The sequence below is a fragment of the Podarcis erhardii genome, assembly GCF_964252035.2.
Source record: "Podarcis erhardii genome assembly, chromosome: 6".
NCBI lineage: Eukaryota > Metazoa > Chordata > Lepidosauria > Squamata > Lacertidae > Podarcis > Podarcis erhardii.
Genome location: NC_138510.1, coordinates 77,420,564 through 77,446,637, shown reverse-complemented (window position 1 = coordinate 77,446,637; position 26,074 = coordinate 77,420,564). Strand labels below are relative to the sequence as shown.

The 26,074-nt window shown below is 41.8% G+C and overlaps 1 protein-coding gene and 1 long non-coding RNA gene across 2 annotated transcripts in view; one reads left to right on the top strand and one right to left on the bottom strand.

Annotated features, from left to right (window-relative positions):
• BCAR3 (BCAR3 adaptor protein, NSP family member) overlaps positions 1-20,974 on the bottom strand; it is an 88,032-nt gene extending 67,058 nt beyond the window's left edge. Inside the window, exons 1-2 of the mRNA XM_081865844.1 lie at positions 20,649-20,974; positions 7,771-8,098 (exon numbers count right to left, since the gene is read on the bottom strand). Of these exons, the coding sequence (XP_081721970.1) occupies positions 7,771-8,090 (320 nt within the window). The 5' untranslated portion in view covers positions 8,091-8,098; positions 20,649-20,974. The remainder of the gene's footprint in view (positions 1-7,770; positions 8,099-20,648) is intronic.
• Positions 20,975-24,243: 3,269 nt separating this feature from the next.
• Positions 24,244-25,576, top strand: LOC309344069. The gene is made up of 3 exons (XR_014157600.1): positions 24,244-24,430; positions 24,565-24,682; positions 25,294-25,576. It is a non-coding gene; the product is annotated as an uncharacterized lncRNA (long non-coding RNA).
• The last annotated feature ends 498 nt before the right edge of the window (positions 25,577-26,074 follow it).

Here is a 26,074-nt window from a genome sequence, read left to right as displayed (position 1 = left end):
ACTAGTTCAGGAGATTTGAAACTGAGTAAGCGTGTAAGTGTAAAACAAATTTGAAAGGCTTCCCCTACCCAGACTTAGAATCACCAGAGCAAAATGTGAAAGCTAAGACACAGAGCATTGCAGTGAAGCTGGATCTCGGAAGCCTTTTTAAAACAGAAGAACCAAGTGTTTGGGGGACAACTATATTGTTCATTAAGTTCCTTAAAATACCATTCAAACCTGAACTGTGCAAACAGAACTCCTATAGAGCTTCAGTACAGCATTCGCTGCCAGCAGCTTCTGAACTTACTGCAGTTCTGGGGCAGGCCATTACAAATCGTTCCTTGGTGTCACTGTGCTTATTTTTCCCAAGCTCCCAGCATGCAGCTCTACTCCTCCTGTACACAATCTGCATGTCAGGGGTGGTGTGGGGAACAGCAGGTTTGGGGAACAGAAGGTGTTAGGATGTTTGCAGTTAAGGTGCAGAAGGACTTTGACTGGACTTACCGGTACATGGCCCAACTTGAGCATTTGCCAAACTATGTATACCTGTATGTGCAACCAAGACTTCAGGAATACATTAGGATTCAAACGCCAAAGCAAATCCCAACAAGGTCAACAGGGTATCTTATCCATCTACCAAAGAAGAATGCTGGTATGTCAACTCTATATACCAACATTGCAACAGACCACACTGTGCTCATAGGAAACTGTTTGTGGCTTCCAGTTCTCTGAAAATTCACTTTTTTTTTTAGCTCAAATGCAAAGAAGTGATCTCAAATGCCAAGAGGTCAGAATGGAAGTTAATCATGCCTGCAGGATCCAAGTTATGCTCTCCCTCAACCCCTCCCCATTTTGCTCCTCTTTTACATCAGCAATGGACACAGCGTTACCAAATGGTGCTGCAACAGTAATTTCCTGTGTTGGCAGGGAGTGGGAATAAATGACCTTTGAGTTACCTTCCAACTCCAAGATACCAAGTCAGATGAGGATTAGGGAAGCTTGGCATGGAGTCAAAGAGCCAGGAGACAAAGCCTACCAAGCAGTCTTGAGTCACCTAATGAGCCTGCCTTCTATTTTGTTGAGGTCCAAAGCAGTAGAACTCCCAGCTGATCTCAAAATAATTTCTACCATTCACTTTCATCTGCGACAGAGCTTCCTAAGCCATAACAGCAATATAGCTGGTGCTTCCATTATCTATGTAGCTGATGGACATTTGCAAAGCAATGTGCACATCAGCGCTCTCAGAATTAAACAAGCCCTGTGTGTTTCAAATGCTTATACCCCCTCCTTTAACAAGCATGCTTGCTCCTTTTAAATAGCCATAAATCTTTCCAGGACAAAATTATCAACAAGTTTATGTCTCTGCATTCTCACAGCAGCCGTTCCTCGCTATGCACTTTTGAAATACTTTTAAATACTTGAGTAGCTGATACTGAATGATGACTTGACTGAGCATCATGTGATAAGAAAGGAATTTTTAAATAAAGGAAAAAAAATTGAAATCCGTATGCATAAGTTGCCTGAAGGGCACTGCACATTCCAGAGACCTACTTGCATTTTTCTTCCCTGCTTCTCTCTCATTTTTAATGTCTTTGTAATGCGAGTTAAGTTCTGTTATGCATTCACTTGTGCTCTAGGGTGCCAGTGTATATTTGTATTTAAAAATATGTATCATGATTTTGCAACCAGAGCATTCCTGCATTATAGCCAAACAGAATTTTTGCACTACATAATCAACTCTACAGGTTTACTGTGAGAGTTACAGAGCCAAACAACAACAGTTGAAATCAGGACACTTGGTTTGGTCAAGCCTCCTCAGGAATGTGCTCAGAGGTAGATTTCAATAAAACTGTAATGTACACAAGTTATAAAGCTGAAAATACTCTGCCATAGCTCACAAACCATATGTGCTCTCAGATATGCCAGTAACAAAAGCTTCTCTCAGGAATTATTTTACATTCTGCAGCCCGGGACACATCCCTGAACAGAACGTGCATGTCTGCTTCATGTGCTTGGATATGGATTTTACAGAGCACCAAAAAGGAAAACATATGAGAGCGACAATGAGGAAGCTATCATGTCCCCATTTCAAATATATTTTGGAAAAGACAAGTGTCAAAATATAAATGTCACACTAAACCGTTGATGCATTTTGATGATTCAGGTTATTATTTCTTTTGTGCATGTCTTATTTATTTATTTATAATAATTTTATTGTTTATACCCTGCCCATTTGGCTGGGTTTCCCCATTCACTCTAGGCGGTTTACTGAATACATAAAACTTAATAAAGCATCAAACATTAAAAACTTCCCAATACAGGGCTACCTTCAAATGTCTTCTAAAAGTTGTATAGTTCTTTATCTATCAACGGGGAACGGGTGGAGAGGGTGGCGGAATTCAGGTTTTTGGGAGTGACTATCGATCAGGGCATGACTTGGAGCGCAAATACCACTGCTCTGGTGAAGAAGGCTCAGCAGAGAATTTATTTCCTCAGACTTTTAAAGAAGAACAATCTGAGTGAGAAACTGCTGGTGTCCTTCTACCGAGGCTCCATAGAGAGCATTCTCACATACTGTATTTGTGCTTGGTTCTCCAGTTGTACAGCTAGGGAGAAGAAGGTGCTCCAGAAGGTCATAACCACAGCCCAAAGGATTATTGGTCATCCTCTCCCATCTTTGGAAGAACTGTACGGTTCCCGTTGTCTTAGGAAAGCAAACAACATCCTGCAGGATTCATCTCTGTTTGCACTACTGCCTTCTGGCAGGAGATATAGAAACATCAAGTCAAGGACAAATAGACTGAAAAATAGTTTCTATCCAAGAGCTGTGGCCTTTTTGAATGCTGTAACTCGATAGTGTGACCTGGAAGTTTGATGGGTGTGGGTGTGGGTGTGGCTGGAATGTGGTTTGTTTGGTTGTTGTTGCTGTTTTGCTTTTGTTGTTTTTTTAAGGGATGGCATCCAATTTCGTTGCACTGTGCAATGTTGCACTTGTGTAATGACAATAAAGAATCTATCTATCTATCTATCTATCTATCTATCTATCTGCTTGACATCTGAAGGGAGGGTGTTCCACAGGGAGGGTGCCACTACCGAGAAGGCATTTTACATTTACTATGTAAAATAATTTTATATACCACCCTTTTCCATAAAGGTCTCAGAGTGGTAATACAAAAATATATAAAAGGCATATATCTGAGCACTGGCAGCTAAAGGGAGATTTGGCCCAATGTGTCAATAAAGGCAACTCAAGGCAAACCTCTGCATCTCAAACATTCTAAAACTACAAGACTGCTTTGTTTATACTGATGGTGAAAGTGGAAAAGCATGTAGCACCAGCATAATGTTCACCATATAAGCTTGCAAATGCCAGATACTTGGGACTGTTATTTATTACTTCATATATGCTTAGGAATGTTCTTTATTACTTCATATGTTTCTTTCTTTAAAGAGGAGACATAGCTAGAACAGTGACTCAAATGGTCTTTTGTGTTGGCAGGCGAGTTTTTTTTTGGGGGGGGGGGCATCCTAGGTGTTTGTGAATTAAATTTTAAGACACACTAAACTTAGGGCACACTATTGTGCCCAGGAAGAGTTTGGAATTATTATACTGGGTTAAGCAAAATCTATGCCTGCCCTGTTCCCAATTTCTAACTGCCAAGGCTGCACAAAACACCACTGTTTATGTACAAGCTAAACAGTCACCTGCATTTATAATAAACAATATGCTTAAACAGCTACATTCTTGCTTGCTTGCTTGCTTGCTTGGGGACATAAGTGCAATCTTTTACCCCACTATATCAACACACTAGATTGCTTACGTGAAAGAAGGCCTGTGAAATCCAGCAGCAGAGCATTCTTCTTCTGATAGTATCTCTGCCTATTTGTACCATCCAGTAAAATAGCAAAAGTTAGACAAGGCAATAAGTTCATAAACCAGCTCAAACAAGCAGCAACCTTCTGATAAGGTTGCTCTACAACAACAATAAGCCCCCTCCTTAGGGCATTTCTTTCCATGTGATCTCAATCAAGAAGACTTGCACAGCATGGCCATGCACCCTGCACCACACAATTTAACTCCATGACAGCTCCTCCCAAACACCGTTGACATGGTAGAGGACGGTCTGAAGAGGATATATCTAATGACATGTGTAGGCTCTATCCTACACATGCCAATCATGCAGCTCATGGAGACAGCTTACAATCCATTCAACTGGATTTCCCCCTTCAGATCTTCCCCTGACAGGTTGACAAGTGTGAGGGTGGGGGCACAGACAATAGCACACACAGGGTGAGCATGTGCTAATCTGCTGTCCCTACGCAACTGAGATCACATGGAGGGAAACACAGGCGCGGGTCTACTATGAAATTAATGAAGCTTAAGCTTCAGGGCACCTAATCTGGGAGGAGCCCCAGAAGCAACTTTAGTCCACATTGTTTAAAAATTTGGGGTCTGGTAGACCCAATATAAGTCACACTTGGATGTTTACAAAATGTGTCTGAACTCAATCAAAGTTCATGTACGTAAGTTGACATTCAACAACAACCCCCCCCCATATATTTACTGTTAACATTGTGAGTTCTAGTATCTGGACTGCCTGTTCTTCAAGCCCTTTTCAAAGCCAAATTATAAAGTTCAGGGAGAAATAGTACCTCACTTATAATAGCAAGCCATTTTTTCTTCTTTACAGTGCAGTAAATGTAGCACCGTATTTTAAAAGATGTATTATCACAGATCTATACAACTATTGTCCAAATAGGTCTCTAGAAGTCAACCGATTCCCACACCCTTCTCTCTCTCCAGCATTCATCATCTGAAGTCTATCCACCTGCATGGAAAATAGGATTAACACAAACCACTCAAGAGATGATTATACACAGCTACTTTATAAAAGCTTTCAGAGCCAAGGATTCCACAACCTTCCCTTGGTGACTCAATAGCTGTTGGACTGTGGTAAGCAATATTACTGAGGAAGACATCACCCACCACTGTCCCCATTATAGTACTTTGTGGCTACCGTAATTTAAGGAAAAGTTGAATAATGAGTTCCATGGTGAAGAGATACTTGGCATTAACAATCCAAGTACCGAGTTAGCAAACTAAAACATTTTAAACTAAGAAAAGATACTGAAGTACCTCGAAGTTTTGCGTCATTTGCAAAATTGAATAAAGATCCCCTCCATCACTTTCACCTGAGTAGCTGGTAAAAATGTTGAAGGGAACCAGGTCTAGAACAGAGCTCTGCAGTACTCAGTTTGAAACCAAACTTCAGTTTGATGAGAAACCATTGGTGATCCCTGAGTACAGTTTTCCAACCAACTTTGCTGAAATCAAGGTAAATTACATCCACCACATTCCCATAATCAACTACACTACTAACCCAAAGAGAGGCGGGGGTATCAGGCAGAAGTTACACTCAACAAATCCATGCTAGGGTTTCTGCTAATCACTGAATTGTTATGAAGATGCTTACAACAAAATGCTTATTGGGACTTTATGTTCTAGCACTGTGGTTCCCAATTAGATAATTACTGAGGACCCCCTATTTTTCAAAAGCCAAGCCACGGACCCCTTACTTTTGAAAATTTTGATAACTCTATGGTAGTTAGCTCTACAAAGCTTTTTTCTGAACAAAATGTGGGGTAGCAAAGGATTTTAGGTATACTAAAAAACACGGACCATAAAATTTGTGATATTACCATGCAAAAATGACAAAAAATTAGTTGGGGGAGAGGCAAGGGATGGGGCCGCGGACCCCCTGGGTGCGTTCCGCAGACCCCCAGGGGTCCCTGGACCCCTAATTGGGAACCACTGTTCTAGCATCTTCCTTGGTAATGAAGTCAGATTGACCAGCCTGTAATCTGCTGAATTCTCCCTCTTCCTTTTTTTAAAAAAAAGATTGGCCATCAGCCTGTTTCCTGTCCAGTAGAGTTCAAAGTATAACGTAAGAAGGCACACATCCCTCTGCATATCAGATTACTACCCCTAGAGTTTCCAGTGTTCACTCTCTGTTCTAGAGAAGGGTCTAGATGAGCAGCAAACCATTCATAAAGTTGTTTGTTCTGACTGAATGCTGCTTTCTTCAAACCCCACAAGATTATACTAGAAATAGCCATCCCACAATGATACACACATCTGCATAAATATCCTCAAGGATGATAAAGCACAGCCTTAGAGCTTTTCCTTACAGTGATGGGTTGCAGGCTGGGCTGGGCCTGATCCCTTGTGGAATGTACCCATCTTTTCCGACCTTGCTGTAGGGTGAAGCGATGACACACCCAACCTAGTCAGACTTCAGGTATTCAGAGACTGTACAACTCAGTTACAAAAGCTCTCAGGCGGTAGTCTTCAGCCTGTAGCATCTTAGCTCCTGGACAGTCCAAGAGCAGCTGCTGTAGTCAGTCACAGCAATAGGAGCAGCTGCTGCACAGCAGCTGCACCCCATGTGCTTCCAATGCCAGGTACGCCAGCGGTTTGCCAGGACTCAACTGCCTCCATTGGTGCATGGCAAGGGAGAAAGTTTTATGGATTGTGCCTTTTGCTGCTAAGTTTTGGAATAAATATATGCAACATGGTGATGTCAATGAATTCTTCTAACTACGCTTTAGTCAGAGTAGATCCACAGAAATTAATGGATCTAAACTGGCCGCATCCATTCATTTCAATGGGTCTACTCAGAGTATGGGTCTACTCAATGGGTCTACTCAGGGCGCAGGTGGCGCTGTGGTCTAAACCACTGAACCTAGGGCTTGCCAATCGGAAAGTCGGTGGTTCGAATCGCTGCAGTGGAGTGAGCTCGCGTTGTTCGGTCCCAGCTCCTCCCAACCTAACAGTTCGAAAGAACGTCAAATGCAAGTAGATAAATAGGTACCGCTCCGGCGGGAAGGTAAATGGCATTTCCATGCGCTGCTCTGGTTTCGCCAGAAGCGGCTTACTCATGCTGGCCACATGACCTGGGAAAACTGCGGACAAACATCGGCTCCCTCGGCCAGTGAAGCAAGATGAGCGCCACAACCCCAGAGTCGTTCACGACTGGACTTAACTGTCAGGGATCCTTTACTTTTTCTACTCAGAGTATAACTAACATTGCACACAACCCAGTCTTTTTATGCCAACTTCACTTTCCTGACCCCCAACACAGAGAGACCTAGCAGTATCTCTAATGAGACAGAGCTCCCAATGTGTCAAATCAAAACTAAATATGTTTAACCAAACAAGACATGCTGTTGCAAACGGAGGCCAAAACAGACAAAGAAGCAATTTATGTGACAGATGCCTGCTGCTTTTGTTTGAGAGATGAAAGACGGACACATCTGTTAGTCTTTTTTTTTTTTTTTTTTTAAGGCTAAAAAGCATTTCTCTTGTTAATAGCAATGCATAAGAAAGAACAACTGGGCACTGCAAAAGGAGCACATTGCTACAGTTACTGCTAAAAAGGATGAGCATCAAATGTAATATTGGTTCCTCTCAGGGCTATGCATAGAGGAAAGACAGCCAATAGATAGATATGGTCGTTTTAGGCATGGGCAGCGCAAGCAAGATGGTTTACTTTTATTCTGCCACTGTGCCTGCAACTCACTTAAAAAAAAAAGTTCAAGTTATTTACATATGAATGGCTGCTATAAGCAAACAAATAAAGCAACATCTGTAAAAGGACAGCATATTTACTTATGATGAGCATAAACAAATATGTGTTCACCTATGCATTACAATATTTTAAGCATCACTAGAAATACCAATAAACTTAGGTAGCACCCACAGCAGGTTTAAAATGTAACATGATTTACCTGTGGTGGAAGTTCTCACTCTTGTGGTTTTTCTGGAAATACTCCCCTATAACACCTTGCATCAAAGGTTCTTGGGGTCGATGTGCTTTGGAGTAAGGCGAAGTCCCCATGTGGCTAAAAACATCACAGGGTCCAACAGGAATGGTCCCTTTTTTCTTCCTCGGAAGAGTGCCATGAAGGGAAACATCTTGACAGGTATGGGAGCGGTGGTCTGCCAAAGATGGTTTGCTGCTCAAAAGGTCCATAGAAGATGCCAGCGAGAACTCATGGCTCATCTGCATATTTCTTGGGAGACTTGCAAATTTCCCAGCTGCTATCATTCTTAATTCTAGAAAACAAAAGTTGTGCATGGTGGAAGTTAGAGAAACACCAAAGCTAACTTATTGGATCAGGATAGGCTAAATCATGGATCAATTGTTTCTATTCAAGTTGCTCATGTATATTAGATTCATAAAGGAAAAAAGAAAGAGTATATCCCTAAAATTAAGGGTTTGCAACTGAGAGCTCTGAAAGCAAGAAAGGCTGCCACAAATATACCCAGTTTTAGATTCTCGTGTCCTGGCTTTCACCACAGTAGCTGCTGTGACTTCCAAGTCAACAATGCACTGGCAAGACTTTGAAAAAAATTAGATGGAAGAGTGCAGTTGGAATAGGAACAACATGGGTAGCTGCTGATAACCCCTCAGTCATCCCTGATAGCTATTTATAAAGGTAACTGAAAATTCTGTAAAACAAGAGGAAAATCTGCAATAGTAGTGTCAATGGCTACTATTGCTCTGATAGCCAATGCAAGAGCAGCTCAGCTCACCAAGTTGCAATTGTATCCTGGTCTCATCCACTGGCACAATATCTCACACACTGCTTTGCCAGTACAGTGGTTTATAGGGTTGGTGCAATATGCATGACAAGACCCAGGGCAGGAGACTCAAAACATACACGTGAGTGTTCGGAAGGATTTCTGGAGGTTAGGCTGTTATTACCGGCAACATTTATCTTTCTAATTGTTTTTTAACCCCCAAGTTTTTAAGCAGGTCAAACATCAGCCAAGAATCATTAACTACAGCTAAGCTGTCAGAAAAGACTGATATTGTACAGACTATCCTCAATTTAAGAGATTACAAATCTAAGCTCAGCAAGGGGTGCCATTTGAAAAAAATATATTTAGTGCTGCAAGAAAGCAGCTTGAGAAGCAAAGGTATGCTCATGTATCTAAATGCCTGCCAACAAAAAATGCACACACATGCTTGGATCGTGAGCTCCTGTGAGCAAAACTCTGCTCATGGGACTTGCCCTCCAACGTAAGCGGGGGAGGCAATTTTCAGATTCTCTATCCCCTTGAAAATCTGTAGGGGCCCTTCCAGAACTATGAAGTGGGAATGCAAGGAAAGGAGGAACTGGCAAAAAGAGTGTCCCTGTCTTCTACCTGTAGGAGTCTATGCTGGATCAAAAGACCTTTGACAAATGGAATGAGACTTTCTCAAAAACCTGCAGCCAAGGAATTGCAGTCTTACAATAGATATAAATAGGGTGCACAAGTAAGCAAGGACATAACAGAGGTGTCAGTTGCAAGCATCCAAATGCCAACACAAATCAAAACATCTGAGTGAAATGAATGGAGGGCAGGGATAGTTGTGGACCACACCAAAAGAAATAATATCCATTTTATGCAACTGTTAAAATCTGAGTTCTGGGCTGGGGGAAAAACCTGTAGCATTTATCCCATGGTAAAGTTAAGTGTTCTCAGTGTAAATGGTACAAATAGGTCACAAAATTACCTTCTTGTATACTTTTCTCATACATGTCTCCTCATCTCTACTATTTGTAGCTGCTGCACTCTATTTCCACTTACCTAGGAGTAAACCCCATTGAACTAAATGGGACATACTGCTGGGTACACATGTACAGAATTACACTGTAAGAGGGTTATTCATATTCTGTGTTATTCCCCTTAAGGTACACACTCCTGCAACACTTTATCCTAAAAACACCATGGGTGGAATTCAATGTCACACTATGTTGAACATCCCACCTGTGCAAGCATACTAGTTTGCCAGGTGAAATTATCCCCCTTTCCCTGGTTTTCTGGGGGTTCTCCTGAGTCCTCCTCCCAACAAGCCAATTTCAGGAGTGTGTGGAGTGGAGCCCCTTTGAGCAAGCCCAAACCCTTGCATGGGGCTTCTACCAACAGGGTTTGTTAGGTGAATCCTGCCCTATGGTTTTATGTAACCCTTACAGGAGGCTCAAGAAGGAATCTTCCTCCCCTGGAGGGAATTCCCCATGCAAACCAATATCCCAGCATGAAAACATCCAAGACATGCTTACTAATACAGGCAACCAGCATAAAATATTCACAGATATGGCTTTTTGCTGAGCCTAAGCAGTTGTAGAAGTTGTTCACTACACAGCTGGGAGATCTCAAAATGCCTTAAAGGATATAGTATTAAATTCAGAGATGAGTATTGCTGAAAAAGCAGATTTGCTAAGAAATATTCTTTTCTTCTTTCTCTGCCAGTGTCAGCTCAGTCAACCAGCTTCAAAGGTTGGATCAAGATGCTGGAGGGGTTTATTACAAAAAGATATGGAAACAAGTTTTGCATGTCTTTGCTGAAGTGCGATCAACTACAAAGCTTCAAACTCTGAGAACTAAGGTCACTTGGTACAATTTTTATCTAGGAGTTCCATGATGTCCCCAGTTAAAGCTACCAACTTTTGAACCAGCCTCCAAAATAACACCATTTATCTCCATGCTTTACAACTGTTCACACTGATTTCTCCATGTTAAGCTGCTATTTAAAAGGCACAAGTGATATCACAGGGTTTTTTTCCTGATGAGTTGGCAACCTGGTGATGAATCAAGGTGTGGACTGGGAAACCCACCAATGTTGGTTGAGTAGACATGCTTATACATTCTTTTCACGTTATTATTTTCATCAAGAAAATGACTACAAAAATAACCCTAGGAAAGAGTTTTTTTCTGTTTTCCTTAGAATGTTAGAGTAAACAGAATAAATGCAATGTAAGGAGCCTGTTGGATAATGATTAATGTGTGTCATTGTTAATCAGTTTCGAGTCCATTCAGGAAACCAGCAGTTATGAAGTACTACAGACTCATGTCAGTCATCAAAACTCTGGTTGTTGGGCACACCCACAGGGATAGACTGGAGTGACATCACTGCTTAGGTACTACAAACCACAAGAAAAATTATGAAGCAGACTGTTAAATCTTCTTGAATGCCAGTACTGTGGTTCAATCTACGCTCATTAAAAGTTTGCAAAGCACAGTCCCAAACATCCAAGTGAGATCATTAGTGTCCTTGCCCTCCTTATCTTCTTTGATTTGACTGCTTCTTGACAAGGTTGTTTGAAATGAAGTTAAACATGCCATCACGCCCTTTTGAAAGTTTTACACCAGTATCAAGGGCTATCATTTTGTTCACTCTTGTCCTCAGGGAGCAAAAAAAAAATTTTTAATTCTACATACACCATATTTCCTGTTCCACATTCAAAAATTCCAAGGCAGGGATGGCCAACATCTTGGGGGTGGGTGGGGTGCTACTTCCTCATGAACAGTAAGACTTCCAATGAGAGCTTCCCACTTACTGATCACACAGTGATCAGGGCAGGACTTTGGGGCAGAAGGCCAATGCCTCACCAAACAGAAGAAAGAGGTCTCCCAAAATGCACAAGAGCTAGCTAATTATTATTATTATTATTATTATTTATTTATTTATTTATACTCCGCCCATCTGGCTGGGTTTCCCCAGCCACTCTGGGCGGCTTCCAACAAAACACTAAAATACAATAACCTATTAAACATTAAAAGCTTCCCTAAACAGGGCTGCCTTTAGATGTCTTCTAAAAGTTTGGTAGTTATTTTTCTCTTTGACATCTGGTGGGAGGGCGTTCCACAGGGCGGGTGCCACTACCGAGAAGGCCCTCTGCCTGGTTCCCTGTAACTTGGCTACTCGCAGTGAGGGAACTGCCAGAAGGCCCTTGGCGCTGGACCTCAGTGTCCAGCTTATCACATTTTGAAGCGAATTAATACATGCTACCATCAAAAGAGCGCCCCCGCAGAAAAAACATTAAGTAAAGAATCTAAAATTACTTAACTGCACCACCGAGAACATGTGTGAACCAAGTAGCTAGTCCAATGGTGCAGCATCATTGAACAAGTGTACACAGAGCTGACCTGATCAAAGTTTGGAAGAGTGAATCTTTATTATTTCAGCCTTGCATCTTGCAGACACTGCTGGGTCATGAAATTTGATAATACTGGGATCTAGGTCAAATAAAAATGGGATTCGGCTGTGGGACAAACAAACAAACAAAACCTTGAAACGACTTAAATTGCATCTCTAGAAACATGTTCTCTTATTAGCTGGGGGAATGCCTAAAACCATAACAAAAACAGATTCCAAAAACAACAAAGTATTATTTTAGTTTGCTTCTTTTGTATCTTTTCTTTTCAACATGTCACAGTAGAATTATATCTGCAGCATGGTCATTAACCCTAAGGCTAGTTTTGTTGACAGAAAGCTACAAGGAAGAGATAAAAGAAGTTAAAACCTCAAAACTCACAGAGAAACAGGTTGTTACACCAGCAGTTAAGTTTATAGTCTGTGGGTAGAAAGTTACACTTAGATCTGGAAGACTTGGGCTGAAATCTATCTCCACCACAGATGCATTTGCCAGCCAATCCACTTATTCAAACTAAACATAGTCTGGCACTGCTGGGACCCTGAAACTTGAGAATGCAGATTGGGGGTTGTGGTAGACATCACATTATCACTGTCTCCAAACATCTAAAACTTCTTGCCCACAAAGCTACCACATCAGGGAGCATGGTTTTGGCCTAACCTTCTCCCAGATGTGCTTGTTTTTAATCTGTGCCAAGAGTTTTTATACATGGAATTACCAAAAACATCAAATCCCACACACCTGAATTGTGAAATGGCACAATGCTAAGGGCTACTTGATATTTCTGAAGATGTAGATTGGAGGAGTCACTGCCTGCAATATGGGAATAACTATATTAAAGGAAATGATGTGGAGCCAAATACAATAAAGGTAACTCATTTGCAATTAAATTTGTTGTTTATAGGGAAAGGGAAAGAACACGTGTGTGCTGGCGATCCACGCGGCGATTCCCAGACCAACCGCGGGCCAGATCCAGAAGGCAATTGGGCCTGATCCGGCCCGCGGGCCTTAGTCTACCTACCCATGATCTAACTCCATGAAGCCTAATGTGTCTCTGGCTCCAATTCCCTACTATGACCTGCTTCAGTTGTACCATTATTAGGGTAAAGCCAAATGGCTTTCTATACTAATCCTAAACATATTTGTTTCAACTGAGCCTCCAAGTGAAAAATTTAGGATCACAGAATTTTAATGAAAATATAGATTCTGAAAATCATGAGCTCCCTACAGATAAATGACATTAAATTTTTGAGCCATTATTCTTTTGGATAATCTGTGAGGACAGATTAACTGTCTAAACTTTACTGACCATATTCTGGTCTATATACACCCAGGCTCTAGAGATCAACTTCTCTTCCATATTTTGGTCTAATGAAGATACCTGTGCAAGAATATTGGTTAATATTTCTATCAACAGAAAAGGCTGAACAGCCTGATCCAACCTAAGTTGGTTTGCATTTCTGTTTTCACAGGCACAGTCTTCCAATATACATAGGCACTGCAATGAAGAAATCCAGGGTTTGCTTTTTCCTTTTTTTTTTTAACAAATGAACCTTTGAAAAAGAATACAAAGGGGCTGTGGAACACACAGCCTGATTAAGATAAAAGATTATCTGGAGGGAATAAACACACCAAAAGCAAAAAGTCTGCTTAATTCCATCACCAACAAGTGTGTCTGCCAATTGTCAAAACTCCAGATATCAAAGGGTTCCACCTTTCTGTAAAGAACACAAGAAGAACCCTGGACCTTTCCAGCCCAGATCTAGTCCAGCATTCTGTTATTACTGTGACCAACAGATGCCTATGGGAAGCCCACAAGCATAACAGGAGTACAATAGTTCCCCCCAGAACTAGTCTATGGCGCTACACCTTTTTTATAATTAAAAATGCTGACTCATCTTTAACATAATTATGAACATCTGAATGCGCATTGGAGCAGCTTCCCATGACGACAGCATTGTGCTGAATCAGAGCATGGCAGCTTCATTTCTACCCCAAGCCAAAAGTGAACACATTTGTGGGGGTAGCTCTTAGTTGCCTGAGCGAATTCTTTTTCTTTCTGTCCTTTTTTTACTCATTACTCATGCCGAGCCAGCCAAAATCATAAGAATTAATGATTTATTTTCCAAGTAATTTTAGAGCCAATGCATAGCCCCAAAGCAATCTATCTTACAAAAGGAAAAGCCAGAGCAGCAGCACGATACAAATAATTGAGTCACCCAGTGTGGGAACTTTTATTGTAATGGTTATGAATGTATTTGGTGAGGCTTCCTAGGCAGGTTAGGGCAGGAGCAGACTTCTCTCCCATTCGTACGCAGTCACATTTTTGTCTGTGCTACCTCTGCCCTCCATTCTCCTCCAACGCCAGTATCTCAACCCCAGGACACTTTGTCATTGAGCTCTGGCGCTAATACATTTGTGTATCTTCTCTGGTGTTGCACTGACCAACAGTACTGAGAACCAACAAAGAATACACTTTTAATCCCACTTTTATTTTGGGGTACTGTAGCTCTTTTCTTGGGAACTATACAGTGGATCTCTGGGGAACCTCTAATACATCAATGGCAGGTTCTCCTGTTGTGCTGTTATTGGCTACAATTGCTCAATTGGCATTTCAGCTTTTCCCATCCACCGACTAGAGCATCCTGGGGAAATATTCCTCTTGAAGAACAGACCTTAAGTGAGGCAGAACAAAATACCTGATTGCTAAGCTTGATGAAATCACACCACAGCCCTCCCAGGTAATGAGGGTATGCCAAAAACTGCTTTGACCAATTCTGCACCCTGAAGTGAAGCCTTTTCTTGCCTTGGAGAGAACTTGATAAGATCAAGTTTTAGAATCACAGTTCTTAACACAGCATGGTGCAAAGGCCTTTTCCACTGGTATCTCCATATGCCTCCTGCAGTTGCTTCTAAAGTCAGGAGACCATCCAGAGTGGGATTCAACATGCAAAAGCTTCCATCAGAACACAAAATCAGCAACCCCTCTCCCTACAAGCCTAAGCACCTTTTGCTCATTCATATGGGTGTTAAGATCCCTGAATCTAACTGCCAGCTAAAGTGACAATTTTATTCATATCTTAATTGTTTTAAATAATTGTTTTTACTATTATACTACTTTGATGTGAGGCTACCATGCAGGTTGCTGATCAAATTACATGGTCCATCAACACTGGAGCAATTGGAGCTCCCAGGAAAATTACTGGACCTACATATTCTTAATATGAATTATTCCTGTCTATGGGATTCTATATGACTGTCACATTAAACCATATGCATCTCTTGTGAGAGTGAATTTAAAATACACTTCCAAATAACATTATACAGTCAAAAAGCAACTAATACTATTTAAGAAGCTTCCTGCCACTTTTACTAAAATACTATCATTTATTTTTAATCCATTGATTGCTTAAAAACAGGCCCTTAACTTAATACGTTCTGCTGACAGCTCAAATAAGAGCTAATAAGCAGATTTCAGAGAGGAATGCAATTCATGATTTAGCTCTTTTGATCATATTATATGACTCTTTGTGAAAGGTTCCCTCCATATTGAAGGAAGGGAACTACATTTAACCTTCTCAAATAGCATGTCACTCAGTAACATGTCAAGATATTTTACAGCAGGGATGATCAACCTTTCAACATCAGAGCTCCAAAACCCTTAATTCCTATGTAGAGAAAAATGAATTTTGGGCAGATGAACTTCAGTCACGCCACAGGGCTGAAAAGCTTAAAAAGCTGCACCTTCCAAAATATCCTCTTTTATACAACTATGAAAGTACAGGATCCCTACTGCTGAAAGGTTGGTCATCTCTGGCTTACAATGAGAGCTCTGTAATTCTTACCAGTTAACAAGCAGCAAAACTCCCCAGTCCAGTGCATGCTTACTCAGCTGTTTATTATCAGATTTACTTAAAGGTAAGGGCAGATTCTAAAAGGACCGCTATGTTAGTCTTTTGCAATAAAATCAGACAGAACAGCCCAGTGGCACCTTGAAAGACTTAACTAATTTACATAAGCTATTATCTGCCTTGTCAGATGCATGAGAGAGATCATAAAAATACTAAGCAGACAAAACAGAGGCCTGGTTTGCACATAACACTACGTCATGGTTTGTTTAAGCCAGGGATTGCTAAAGTGTAGTTTTCTAGATGTTGCTGGACTGCAGTTCCCATAACCCTTGACCATTCACCAAGTTGACTAGGGCTGATGGGAGCTGGCACTCAACAAAATATGGAGGGCCACAGGTTCCTCACTCTTGATTTAAGTCATGGTTTATTTAACAAACCACAAATTTCCCCACATGATTATATTCTAGCTTGTTTCTCCAAGGCTTCTTTTGTTTTCCAGCCATTCTCACCTTTTGCCTTTTATTACTTGTTGAGCCTCTGGAGTTGAGTGGCCAACAAACCATAGTTAACAGTGCTGGGTTCCTGCATAATGCCAAGCAATAAGGCAAACACAGTTTCATAAGCAAACAATAAACCATGGCTTCACACTGTGGTTTGCTGGTGGTGATTGTGGTAAGCTTCTGGGCAGGATTCTCACGTAACACTAACCCATGATTTAATAAGGTATAGCTGAAAAAACAAAGTTTACAGTTATGTGCTAACCAGGCCAAACAGTCATACCTCAACAATCTTCACTAGCTTCATTCTCACTAAGGTGGTCAAAGGGGAAAATTTGCCATGTGAATCCCCAGCAGGAAATATGGCAAGATGCAGCCCAGACACAGGCTAACCACCTCCATGAGGACAAGCAAGCTCTAGTCCAGAGGTGGCTAACTTATAGGCCTCAGGATGTTATTGGAATACAGTTCTCACCATCCCTGGACATCAGCTGTCTGGAGGGGCACATGTTAGTGACCCTCTACCCCAATGTTTCTCAAACTTGGGTCCCCAGCTGTTGTTGGACTACATCTCCCATCATCCCTGACCACTGGTCCTGACAGCTAGGGATGTTGGTAGTTATAGTCCAACAACAGCTGGGGACACAAGTATGAGAAACACTGCTCTAGCCCATTAAAGACTATGGCAAGATGTGCTAAGTCTTTAAGGTGCCACAAGACTTTGCCGTTTTTACATCCAAGTATGCATAGTTGAGATTGCAACCTTAGTAAGGACTCAAATTGGACCTAAACAAAAATTAAACCTAGTGACCAACTAAAAAAAAGGGGGGGGAAGTCCTCTGCCTCTCTTCTGCAACTAGGCAGACTTTTTTCTTTTCTTCTGCATGTCGAGTCCATCCATTGTCCTCCTACCATTCCGTTACCATGATTTCTGAGAGTTGTCATGGATATGCATGTGAACTTTCCCAGACAAATAACTTTCCTAAGAATAAACCTAAACACCTTTTTTTAAAAAAAAATAATGGACTTATAGGGAAATAAAGAAAATGAGAGAGAATAAATCCAGCCCAAAGTGGTTTATTGATGTAATCAAAGTATGTTTTTATTTACTCATCCAATTAAAACAGCCTATGTAGTTAGCAAAAGTGGAATGTATTTCAGGTACAATCCAGAGTTATGGACATCCTTAAATGTCTCCCAATGGAATACAAGAACTTTAAAACACTTAATTTTGACTAGATTGGACACACCATTGTCATTTTTCTCATTCCCTGCCCCATCCCCTAATGCTCTATTATACCTTCTCACGCCACCCTTGCAATGTAGGCTAGGCTGCGGGACCCAGAGATCCTCTTGATTACTGCATCAAATGCAGTTTCAGTTTTTGCTTTGAAAAAAATATTAAAAATATTAAAAATTGAGTGGAATCTTTTCTCTCTCTCCCTCTTTACCAATCTCAAGCCATTTCCTTGCCTATCTAACCCAATAGCTCACACCAGCTCCACCGTCTCTTAGTAGCTTAAGATTCACATCAGTTCTTCACAAAGAGAGAGTTCAGGGTGAGTCATATCCAGAGAAGTGGGCTTTTCTCGTCTCCCTTCCTCCTCTCAGGGACAAACACAACCAGCTATTCATTCTTTGGCCAAACAAAGCAGGAGAACAATGTTGTCAGCAGAGTTACACAGGCAGCCCACTTCTCACTCTTTACTAACTTTCCAAAACAAATTAGTTAGGAAGCCAGCCCCATCCTAAAGTCCTGCCTTCACTTAAGCCTTGCCCATATAACACCACCAAGGCTTCCTGAGCCGTTCAACAGTAAGGTAATTTTGGTGCAAATCAGTAAAACGAGTGAAAGGGTTTAGGTTAGGGGGAGAAAAGCAACATAAATTAAGTTAATTCCCAACTATAAGAATAAAATTCTATTTGATAGGACTCCTAACTAAAGAGGTAATTTTTTAAAAAAAAAGGCCAGCACATTTTATAAACTTACTTTAAGAGGAATGTTTTGTGCTTCAATGCCAGTTGTGTCTGCTGAGAGAAAATCAGCTGGGATGTATAATGGGCAAATTCCATCACATTCTTACTACCATAGTAACCTGTTTTTTAAACAGACACACTTGCCTTTTACAACTCAATACGCAATTGCTGGCAACTCTTTAATAAAAGCTCTCTATTATTAACATCTTTCTAGTCCAAAGGAATCCCTGGTCAAATTAAGCAAAGCCAACATAGTGGAGAGCACAAGCGTTAGTAAACATCTTAAAGGCATCTGAATAAGCAGCTTAACCCTTGCAGAATACCGTATACACTGGAAACATTAGAAACTTGTATACTGCAGAGACAAATGAGACAGGTTGGCACTGAAAACTACAACAAAGCTGGTGATGATTATGATTATTGTTTTCTGAAGCACTTCATGGTACTTTACAAAATACAGAAGGGCAGGTCCTCGCCCACAATGAGTTTACAATCAGAAATTCAACACATGAAGACAGAGAAAGGAGAGTGAAGTGGAGGTGAGGGAGATGTGCTTGCTGCTGTTACACATATATAGGCTTAGGCTGCAAACACACCATACTTTTAAAGCACATTCACACACCCCTAGAACAAAACACAAGCTTGGGAACTGTAGTTTGTTATGTGTGGTCAGCATTGTAGCTCTGTGTGGGGCTAAATTACAGTTTCCAGGATTCTTTGGGAAATAGGAACTGCACATAGGTGGTCCCGTAAGACACAGGAAGTACAGTACTATATACCTATACACTGATGAATCACAGAAAGAAATTTAAAAGCTCTTAAAAGACCATCTCCAACCGCCTATGCTAAGGGAAGATAACCCACCAACTTTAACTCTCACTGGTAGTTCCAACAAGGCAGAATGTTACAATAATAAGACAAGTGGATTAAGGAAGGGGGGGAACCAGTTATGAATATTTTACCATATTATCCAGGATAATCTTTGACAACTGAATTTTTTAAGACATATTATACATTCATTCCATACACACACACACACACACCTTCTTTACATCTTCAGACTCTAACACAATTAGTAAACCACATCATGTGTGCTGTTTGCCAAATGTAAGTCAATAATCTTAGACGTTTGGGTATTTACCAGTTATTTGACTTTGTACATTTAAGTTAGCTCCGTTCAAGGGTCTTAATATTAATCTTTTTTGGGGGGAGGGGGAGAAATAAACATGCCATATCTATATACATGTATCAGCCTGTATTCACAAGCACTAAACCACTGATTATGCTCTTCCCTTTAATGCCCCATGAACATGATTCTAATGTGTGATGAAAAACCCAACCTTTCGCTCTCCCTACTGAGGTTATGAAGGGAACTGTTAAGTAATCTGCGTTCAACAATCTTGTGTAGCCTTTCCATAGAAATTAATTTCGTTCCCCAAAAGCATTCTCTTCTAAAACCTAAGTAGGCAATTTCAGAATGGAAGCTATTCCTCCTAACTACAGTGGTACCTCGGGTTAAGAACTTAATTCGTTCTGGAGGTCTGTTCTTAACCTGAAACTGTTCTTAACCTGAAGCACTGCTTTAGCTAATGGGGCCTCCCGCTTTGCCGCCGCTGCACGATTTCTGTTCTCATCCTGAAGCAAAGTTCTTAACCCGAGGTAATATTTCTGGGTTAGCAGAGTCTGTAACCTGAAGCATATGTAACTCGAGGTACCACTGTACAAACCAACCAGCATTCCTCTTGATGTAGTAGCCCAGGGCTAGGCAACCTAAGGCCCATGGGTCGGATACGGCCCAATCGCCTTCTCAATCCGGCCTGCGTGTATTTACATATGTAGAATGTGTCCTTTTATTTAAAATGCATATGTGGGGCACAGGAATTCGTTCATTTCCCCCCCCCATATAGTCCGCCCCCCCCACATGATCTGAGGGACGGTGGACCCGCCCATGGCTGAAAAAGGTTGCTGACCCCTGTAGTAGCCAGAAACCCTGAGCGAACTTCATGGCGAGTAGGCAAGTCTCGTTGGATCCGGTAGGACTTACTTCTGAGTAAACATGCAACATGGGCCCGGACTACACACACAGCCTTCTTTCCCCTCCCTCCACAATTTACTCCCGCTAAAAATAAATATAATAATAATAATAATAATAAAGTAATAAAAACGCCAGCAGCATGGTCGAGCTCCGCAAACCTTAAATCAACCCGGCGTTCTTTTTGCTGTTGCATCGGACGGAACTTTCCTCAAAGGAATACACCGGGGTGTATTTTTTATTATTATTATTATTTTGGAAACCAACCCCCCTGCTCAAGTTTTCTTTCATCGCTCTACAAAACCAAAAAGGCGCCACTCTTACCTCAGGGGATGCTGGCTCGCGGCGCTGGAAGGGGAAAACTCGGCAGCCGCGCACTACTCGCCCCAATTTGGGCAGCCGGTGAGACTTAGGACGCCGCCCTGCTCGTCGGGCGCGGATCCTCCGCAGGTTCCCTTCGGGCTCCGTCGTTCACCTTCAAGCGGCTTGGCCGGGACAGGAGCGCTGCATGGTTCCCCGACCGCTGAGCCGGCGGTAGTGCTGCTGCGAGGCGAGAGTTTCGCAGCTCAGGCAGGCAAGCAAGCGAGCGAGCGAGCGAGCCGCCAACCAACCCCGGGCGGCGCGCGCTGCAAACTCAGGCAGCTGCAGGCACGGCGGCCAAGCCCCACACGAGGCAGCGCCGGCGCTCCGGGAGTGATTGAGAGCCGCTCCACAGCCACACCCCTGCGCCGCCGGAGCCCCCTCCAGAGGAGCTATTTACATACGGTGACCTCCCGTTGCCCTTTGCCGCGCCGAGAACTTTTCCTTTAGTCCTCCCCATAATTCTTCCCTTTAAAATCAGCTCCCTGAAAAAGTCATGATTTACTACTTCCTAAAGGCAACCTTTTTTATTTTTTGCTGCTAGGTCAGGCCAGGCTGTTAAGCGCAGCTGATTTCATTAGCTGGTGCCCCTCCCTTGACTGGCATCCAATCTTCCAAGCCATAGTTTGTGGTGGGTGGTTTTTTTCTTCTTCTTTTTGGTCTTCTTGTCAAAAACTATTCACCGTGTCAACCAAAGGGGCCCGCATACCAGCAAATAAGCACGCTTAATTAAAACAGCAGGTGAGGAAAGCAATAAACAAGACAGCCCTCTCACCCCTGTGTGATTTCATCCTTCGCCAGGCTTAAGGAGAAGAGAAATTTATACCACCGCCCACCAAATGTGGATATCCGACGGGTCAAACTGAGCCGCAATACTGGCTGCCTCTGAACGGTCATATTATTGCCACGGTTCAAAGCAAAGCCGGCCCTAACATTGGGCAGAATTCAAGTGGTCCATCTATAACAGCATATATACCTGAAGGAGTGTCTCCACCCCCATTGTTCAGCCTGGACACTGAGGTCCAGCTCCGAGGGCCTTCTGGCGGTTCCCTCACTGCAAGAAGTGAGGTTACAGGGAACCAGGCAGAGGGCCTTCTCGGTAGTGGCACCCGCCCTGTGGAACACCCTCCCATCAGATGTGAAGGAAATAAACAACTACAGTGGTACCTCAGGTTAAGTACTTAATTCATTCCGGAGGTCTGTACTTAACCTGAAACTGTTCTTAAACTGAAGCACCACATTAGCTAATGGGGCCTCCTGCTGCTGCCATGCCGCCAGAGCCCAATTTCTGTTCTCATCCTGAAGCAAAGTTCTTAACCTGAAGCACTATTTCTGGGTTAGTGGAGTCTTTAACCTGAAGCATATGTAACCTGAAGCGTATGTAACCTGAGGTACCACTGTATCTGACTTTTAGAAGACATCTGAAGGCAGCCCTGTTTAGGGAAGTTTTTAATGACTTGATGTTTTAATGTATTTTTAATCTTTTGTTGGAAGCCACCCATAGTGGCTGGGGAAACCCAGCCAGATGGGTGGGGTATAAATAATAAATCATCATCATCATCATCATCATCATCATCATTAATTAAAATATTTATCACAGGAACCACAGAGGTATATTTAAGGCAAGGTGTAGATGGTTCAAGGAGGTCCAAGGTTAATTGAAAAGGGATCCCAACTATACCGAAGATACAGTTCAGGAATACTAGAGATCTGTAGAAGAACTAGAAGATTGCTGTTTGGAGCGTGTCCTCTTTACTGTCAACATCAGTTCTCCCTCCCTCTCAATGCATTCCCTTCACAACTAACTTCTGCTCCAAGGCACAGCAAGCAAGGCATCACAGTCTGTTTCTGAGTCCAGAGTTAAATCTCTCCCTCTCCTTTATCAACTAGCCTCCTGACCACAAAAGCAGGCATTGTTGTGGGGGCCTCAATCCCCCTGGTCCATCTTGGGGGAGAAGGGCTGTGGTCCCCTCTCCCCCCTTTAGAGTCCCAGGTGTATCAACATGGCGGAAACACCGTCTGAATTTTCTGCATGACTCTGATCTAAATAACTACTTTATGAGCGCACAAGGACTTTGGCACACCCAGGAGGATTTTTTACTTTGAGAAGCCAGTCAGCTCATCCCTTCCCCAGCCCCTATCATATCACAAACTGCTTTAGAAAGTCTCCTCGTTTTCAACAGGTATTTGCCTTGCAGCATGAAAAACTGCCCATTCCAAAATTCAAGTGCTTATAAATCTAGTTGCTTGGATCCAGCAACATGCCCAAGGCATGTTTTGGTAAACTGTTTTGGTAATCATGTGGAAAACATGATTATATGACTTAGCCAAGAGGGACTATCATCATTAGTTGCCATTTGGACTGAACTGGGACTAGAGGCATACCTGGGCTTGCTTGCACATTTAGCAAGGCGATGTATCGGCACGAGTGCAAACCCATCTCCATTAAAAAACATGGCGTAATTCACAATCACAAATCGCAAATGACCCTTAAGCTGGGCATTTAACAACGCAATCCTATAAATGTCTACTCATCAAGTTTGTTGGGGTTTACTTCCAAGAAGTTAGGTGCATAGGACTGCAGTCTAAATCTAGCAAGCCAACTTCAGACAATACCTCACTTGCCTTCTCACTTCTGACGAGGTGCCAGAAATAAGCCCCACTTAAGTCAATGGCCATTGCTCTCTGGGGTCTTGGGCGGGCTGCCCCTCTGCCAGATTGCTTGATCAGGTGCCTTTTCCAGTAGCACCAACTGTGACTTGTTGGGAGAATACAACTGGGCAAGACAGCTGGCCAGCAACAAACAAGCATCTAACCAGCATCAGATCAGGAGGGTGGCAATTGCTAGAAAGCACCATCCATACACAATGTCCAGTGTCTGCCACCTGAAGAACAAACCATAATACTTAGCCACGGTTTGAAATTGGCTTAGTTCAATAAGTCACAGTTAACACTAGCCACAGTCTGAGCTGGTTTGGATAGAATGCTAAATAATGGTTTAGTACGGTACTTACCGTAGTAAGCGGGCTTTGGGCTTAGAAGCTCCCCTCACATGGACGTGAGGAGGAAATCTGAATCTGTGGCTTGTCTGTTTACCTAACCACAGTTACTCACTATGTTGAAACCCAGGTAAACTGTGGTTAGTCTTAACTTTGATTTAGGGAAACATGCCAACTTCAAATGACAGTTCACGATCTTTCCCTAAACCATTGTTTGCGGTTTGGATAAATCATGGTTAATTTAAAATGGAAGCAACTGCTTCCACACTCCCTGTCATACATGTGCTGGTAGAGGGAGAGTACCTGAAACTGAGGTAGTTTAGTGTTTTGACTTAACCAGATCATTTGTTAGGCATGAGAAGTTGTGGTTAGCTAAAAACAGCAGAAAATGCTTCCAATTTCCTCTAAGCCATACTGGAGGAGGAGGGGGGTATATGGGCCTGAGGTTTGTGTATGTAACACTAAACTATGGCTTAGTGTTGTATCTAAATACAGTATATAAGTTTCCATATATGCATATTTTGTTATTTTGTAAAACTATGTGAGTACACTTTTTTTAAAAAAACCTCCCTAAGAAGAAACCATTAATTTTGAGATAAGACAGCCACAGGCAGCCTCACCCAGAAATAGAAAAGGGACTTTCTTTCTTTTTAATTCTAGGAATTACTGTACAGCCTTGTTTATTCGTAAGGCATGGAAGAGATATAAGAGTCTTTCAGATAGTCATGCTTTCTGATAAAGCAGAGGGTAAAGTATACATTACATGGAGAATGTACTATTAATACATAATGCAAAATAAGATAAAATTAGAATTTTTAATAGCCCTTTCTGATAAGAAAAGTTCTACTATCTTCTCATGTGTCACTCTTTTTTGCAAATAGTTCCTGGAATAGCACTCATCTATGTGGTCTTGCAGGAAGAGAACTGAATTTGGTTCTGGGTTGAAATTACGGTACACATCTGCCATGACCTCAAGTATGTGGCTTTGGGCAAATTACCGTATCTGTCAGCTTTGTTTGAAAAGAGCATAATAGTGACTATCACCTACCTTGCAGGGTATTGTGAGGACAATCAATAAAGTATTATGGGGAAGGGGAACAAAAGAATGAAAGAAAGCAAAATAAAAGTGTCTGAGTTGTTGACTAGAGGCTTTGGCAGTGTTCTATCAGTCTTCTACAGCCCAGAATTACAAGGAACTCCAGTGCATATTGTCCTGGGCCTTATTTTCTATTCAAATAGCTGTAGACTTAGTTTCTAATGATTGATTAACACACTTACCCAGCTAGTTATCATTGTTCTGTGGTGGAGGGAGCAGGCAGGCATGTGCACCTTATTCTAACCAAGGCCTAAGCACAGAAGTCCAATTTGCATGATCCTTCCTCCTCATTAAAAGGAGGGAAACACTGCATGAATTAGATCCATGGACTGGAGTTCACCATATGAATCTATGAATCAATTCCTTTCACCATGTGAGTATATGAATCAGTCCTATGATATAATCTTTGTGTTTGGTTTCTGGGATTAAGCTAAATGCCTATCAATAATCCATTCTTTTATATGTTTTGAACATTTATATACACCTCATAATCTAAAAGAATTTGTGTTTTCAGATTTGCTTCTTCTTATTCAAGGTTATGTCCTCTTGCTACCAGTTCCTCAAAACTCCCACACTGCCTGAGAGTTGCCTCTCTCTTTCCTTGAATGTTGACATTCTGCAGCTGTGTTGTCTTCTGTAATCCCCAAAAGTTTTTCTTAACATTGTTCTATTACTTTCTTTCCTTTGTCTGAGTTCATAAGCTAGGAGCTCAAAGGCTTTCCTGCTACTACATTGGTAATAATTCTGCCTTAGTCAGCAATTTATATTTCTAAATAAAACAATGGTTTTTAAACAAATATTGTTCCATAACTTTTGTCAGGAGTCTTGACTGCTTTTTAGATAACAATATTTTTAACAACTTCTATTCCAGAACCTGTTGTGTTTTCATCTTTCTCTTCATTGCAGAAAGCTATTCCAACAAATGTTTTCTTCTCAGGCTATAGCTAAATGACTACAATCAAATTCAAACTGTGTAGATCTGTTGACTCTATCTCAAGGGTACCATGATCACAATGATTATTTTAAAACAAACTGTGGGTGAACATAATAATTGTGTCAACCAGAAATCTTAAGAGTCAAGGGTATGTGAAAGGCACACACTGAGCTGGCTGAGACATACAAATCTTGGCTTTGTGCCTGTGTGCTCCATCCTCATGCTGCCTCTTCCCGCCTCAGCCTGCTCAGATTATATCTATTTAAACCGTAAAATATAGGATACAGCATAGACATAAAATCAGAAACATTTTTTAAATAGCATCAAAATAAAACCAAAACCAAACCAGCAAAGGGAAAGC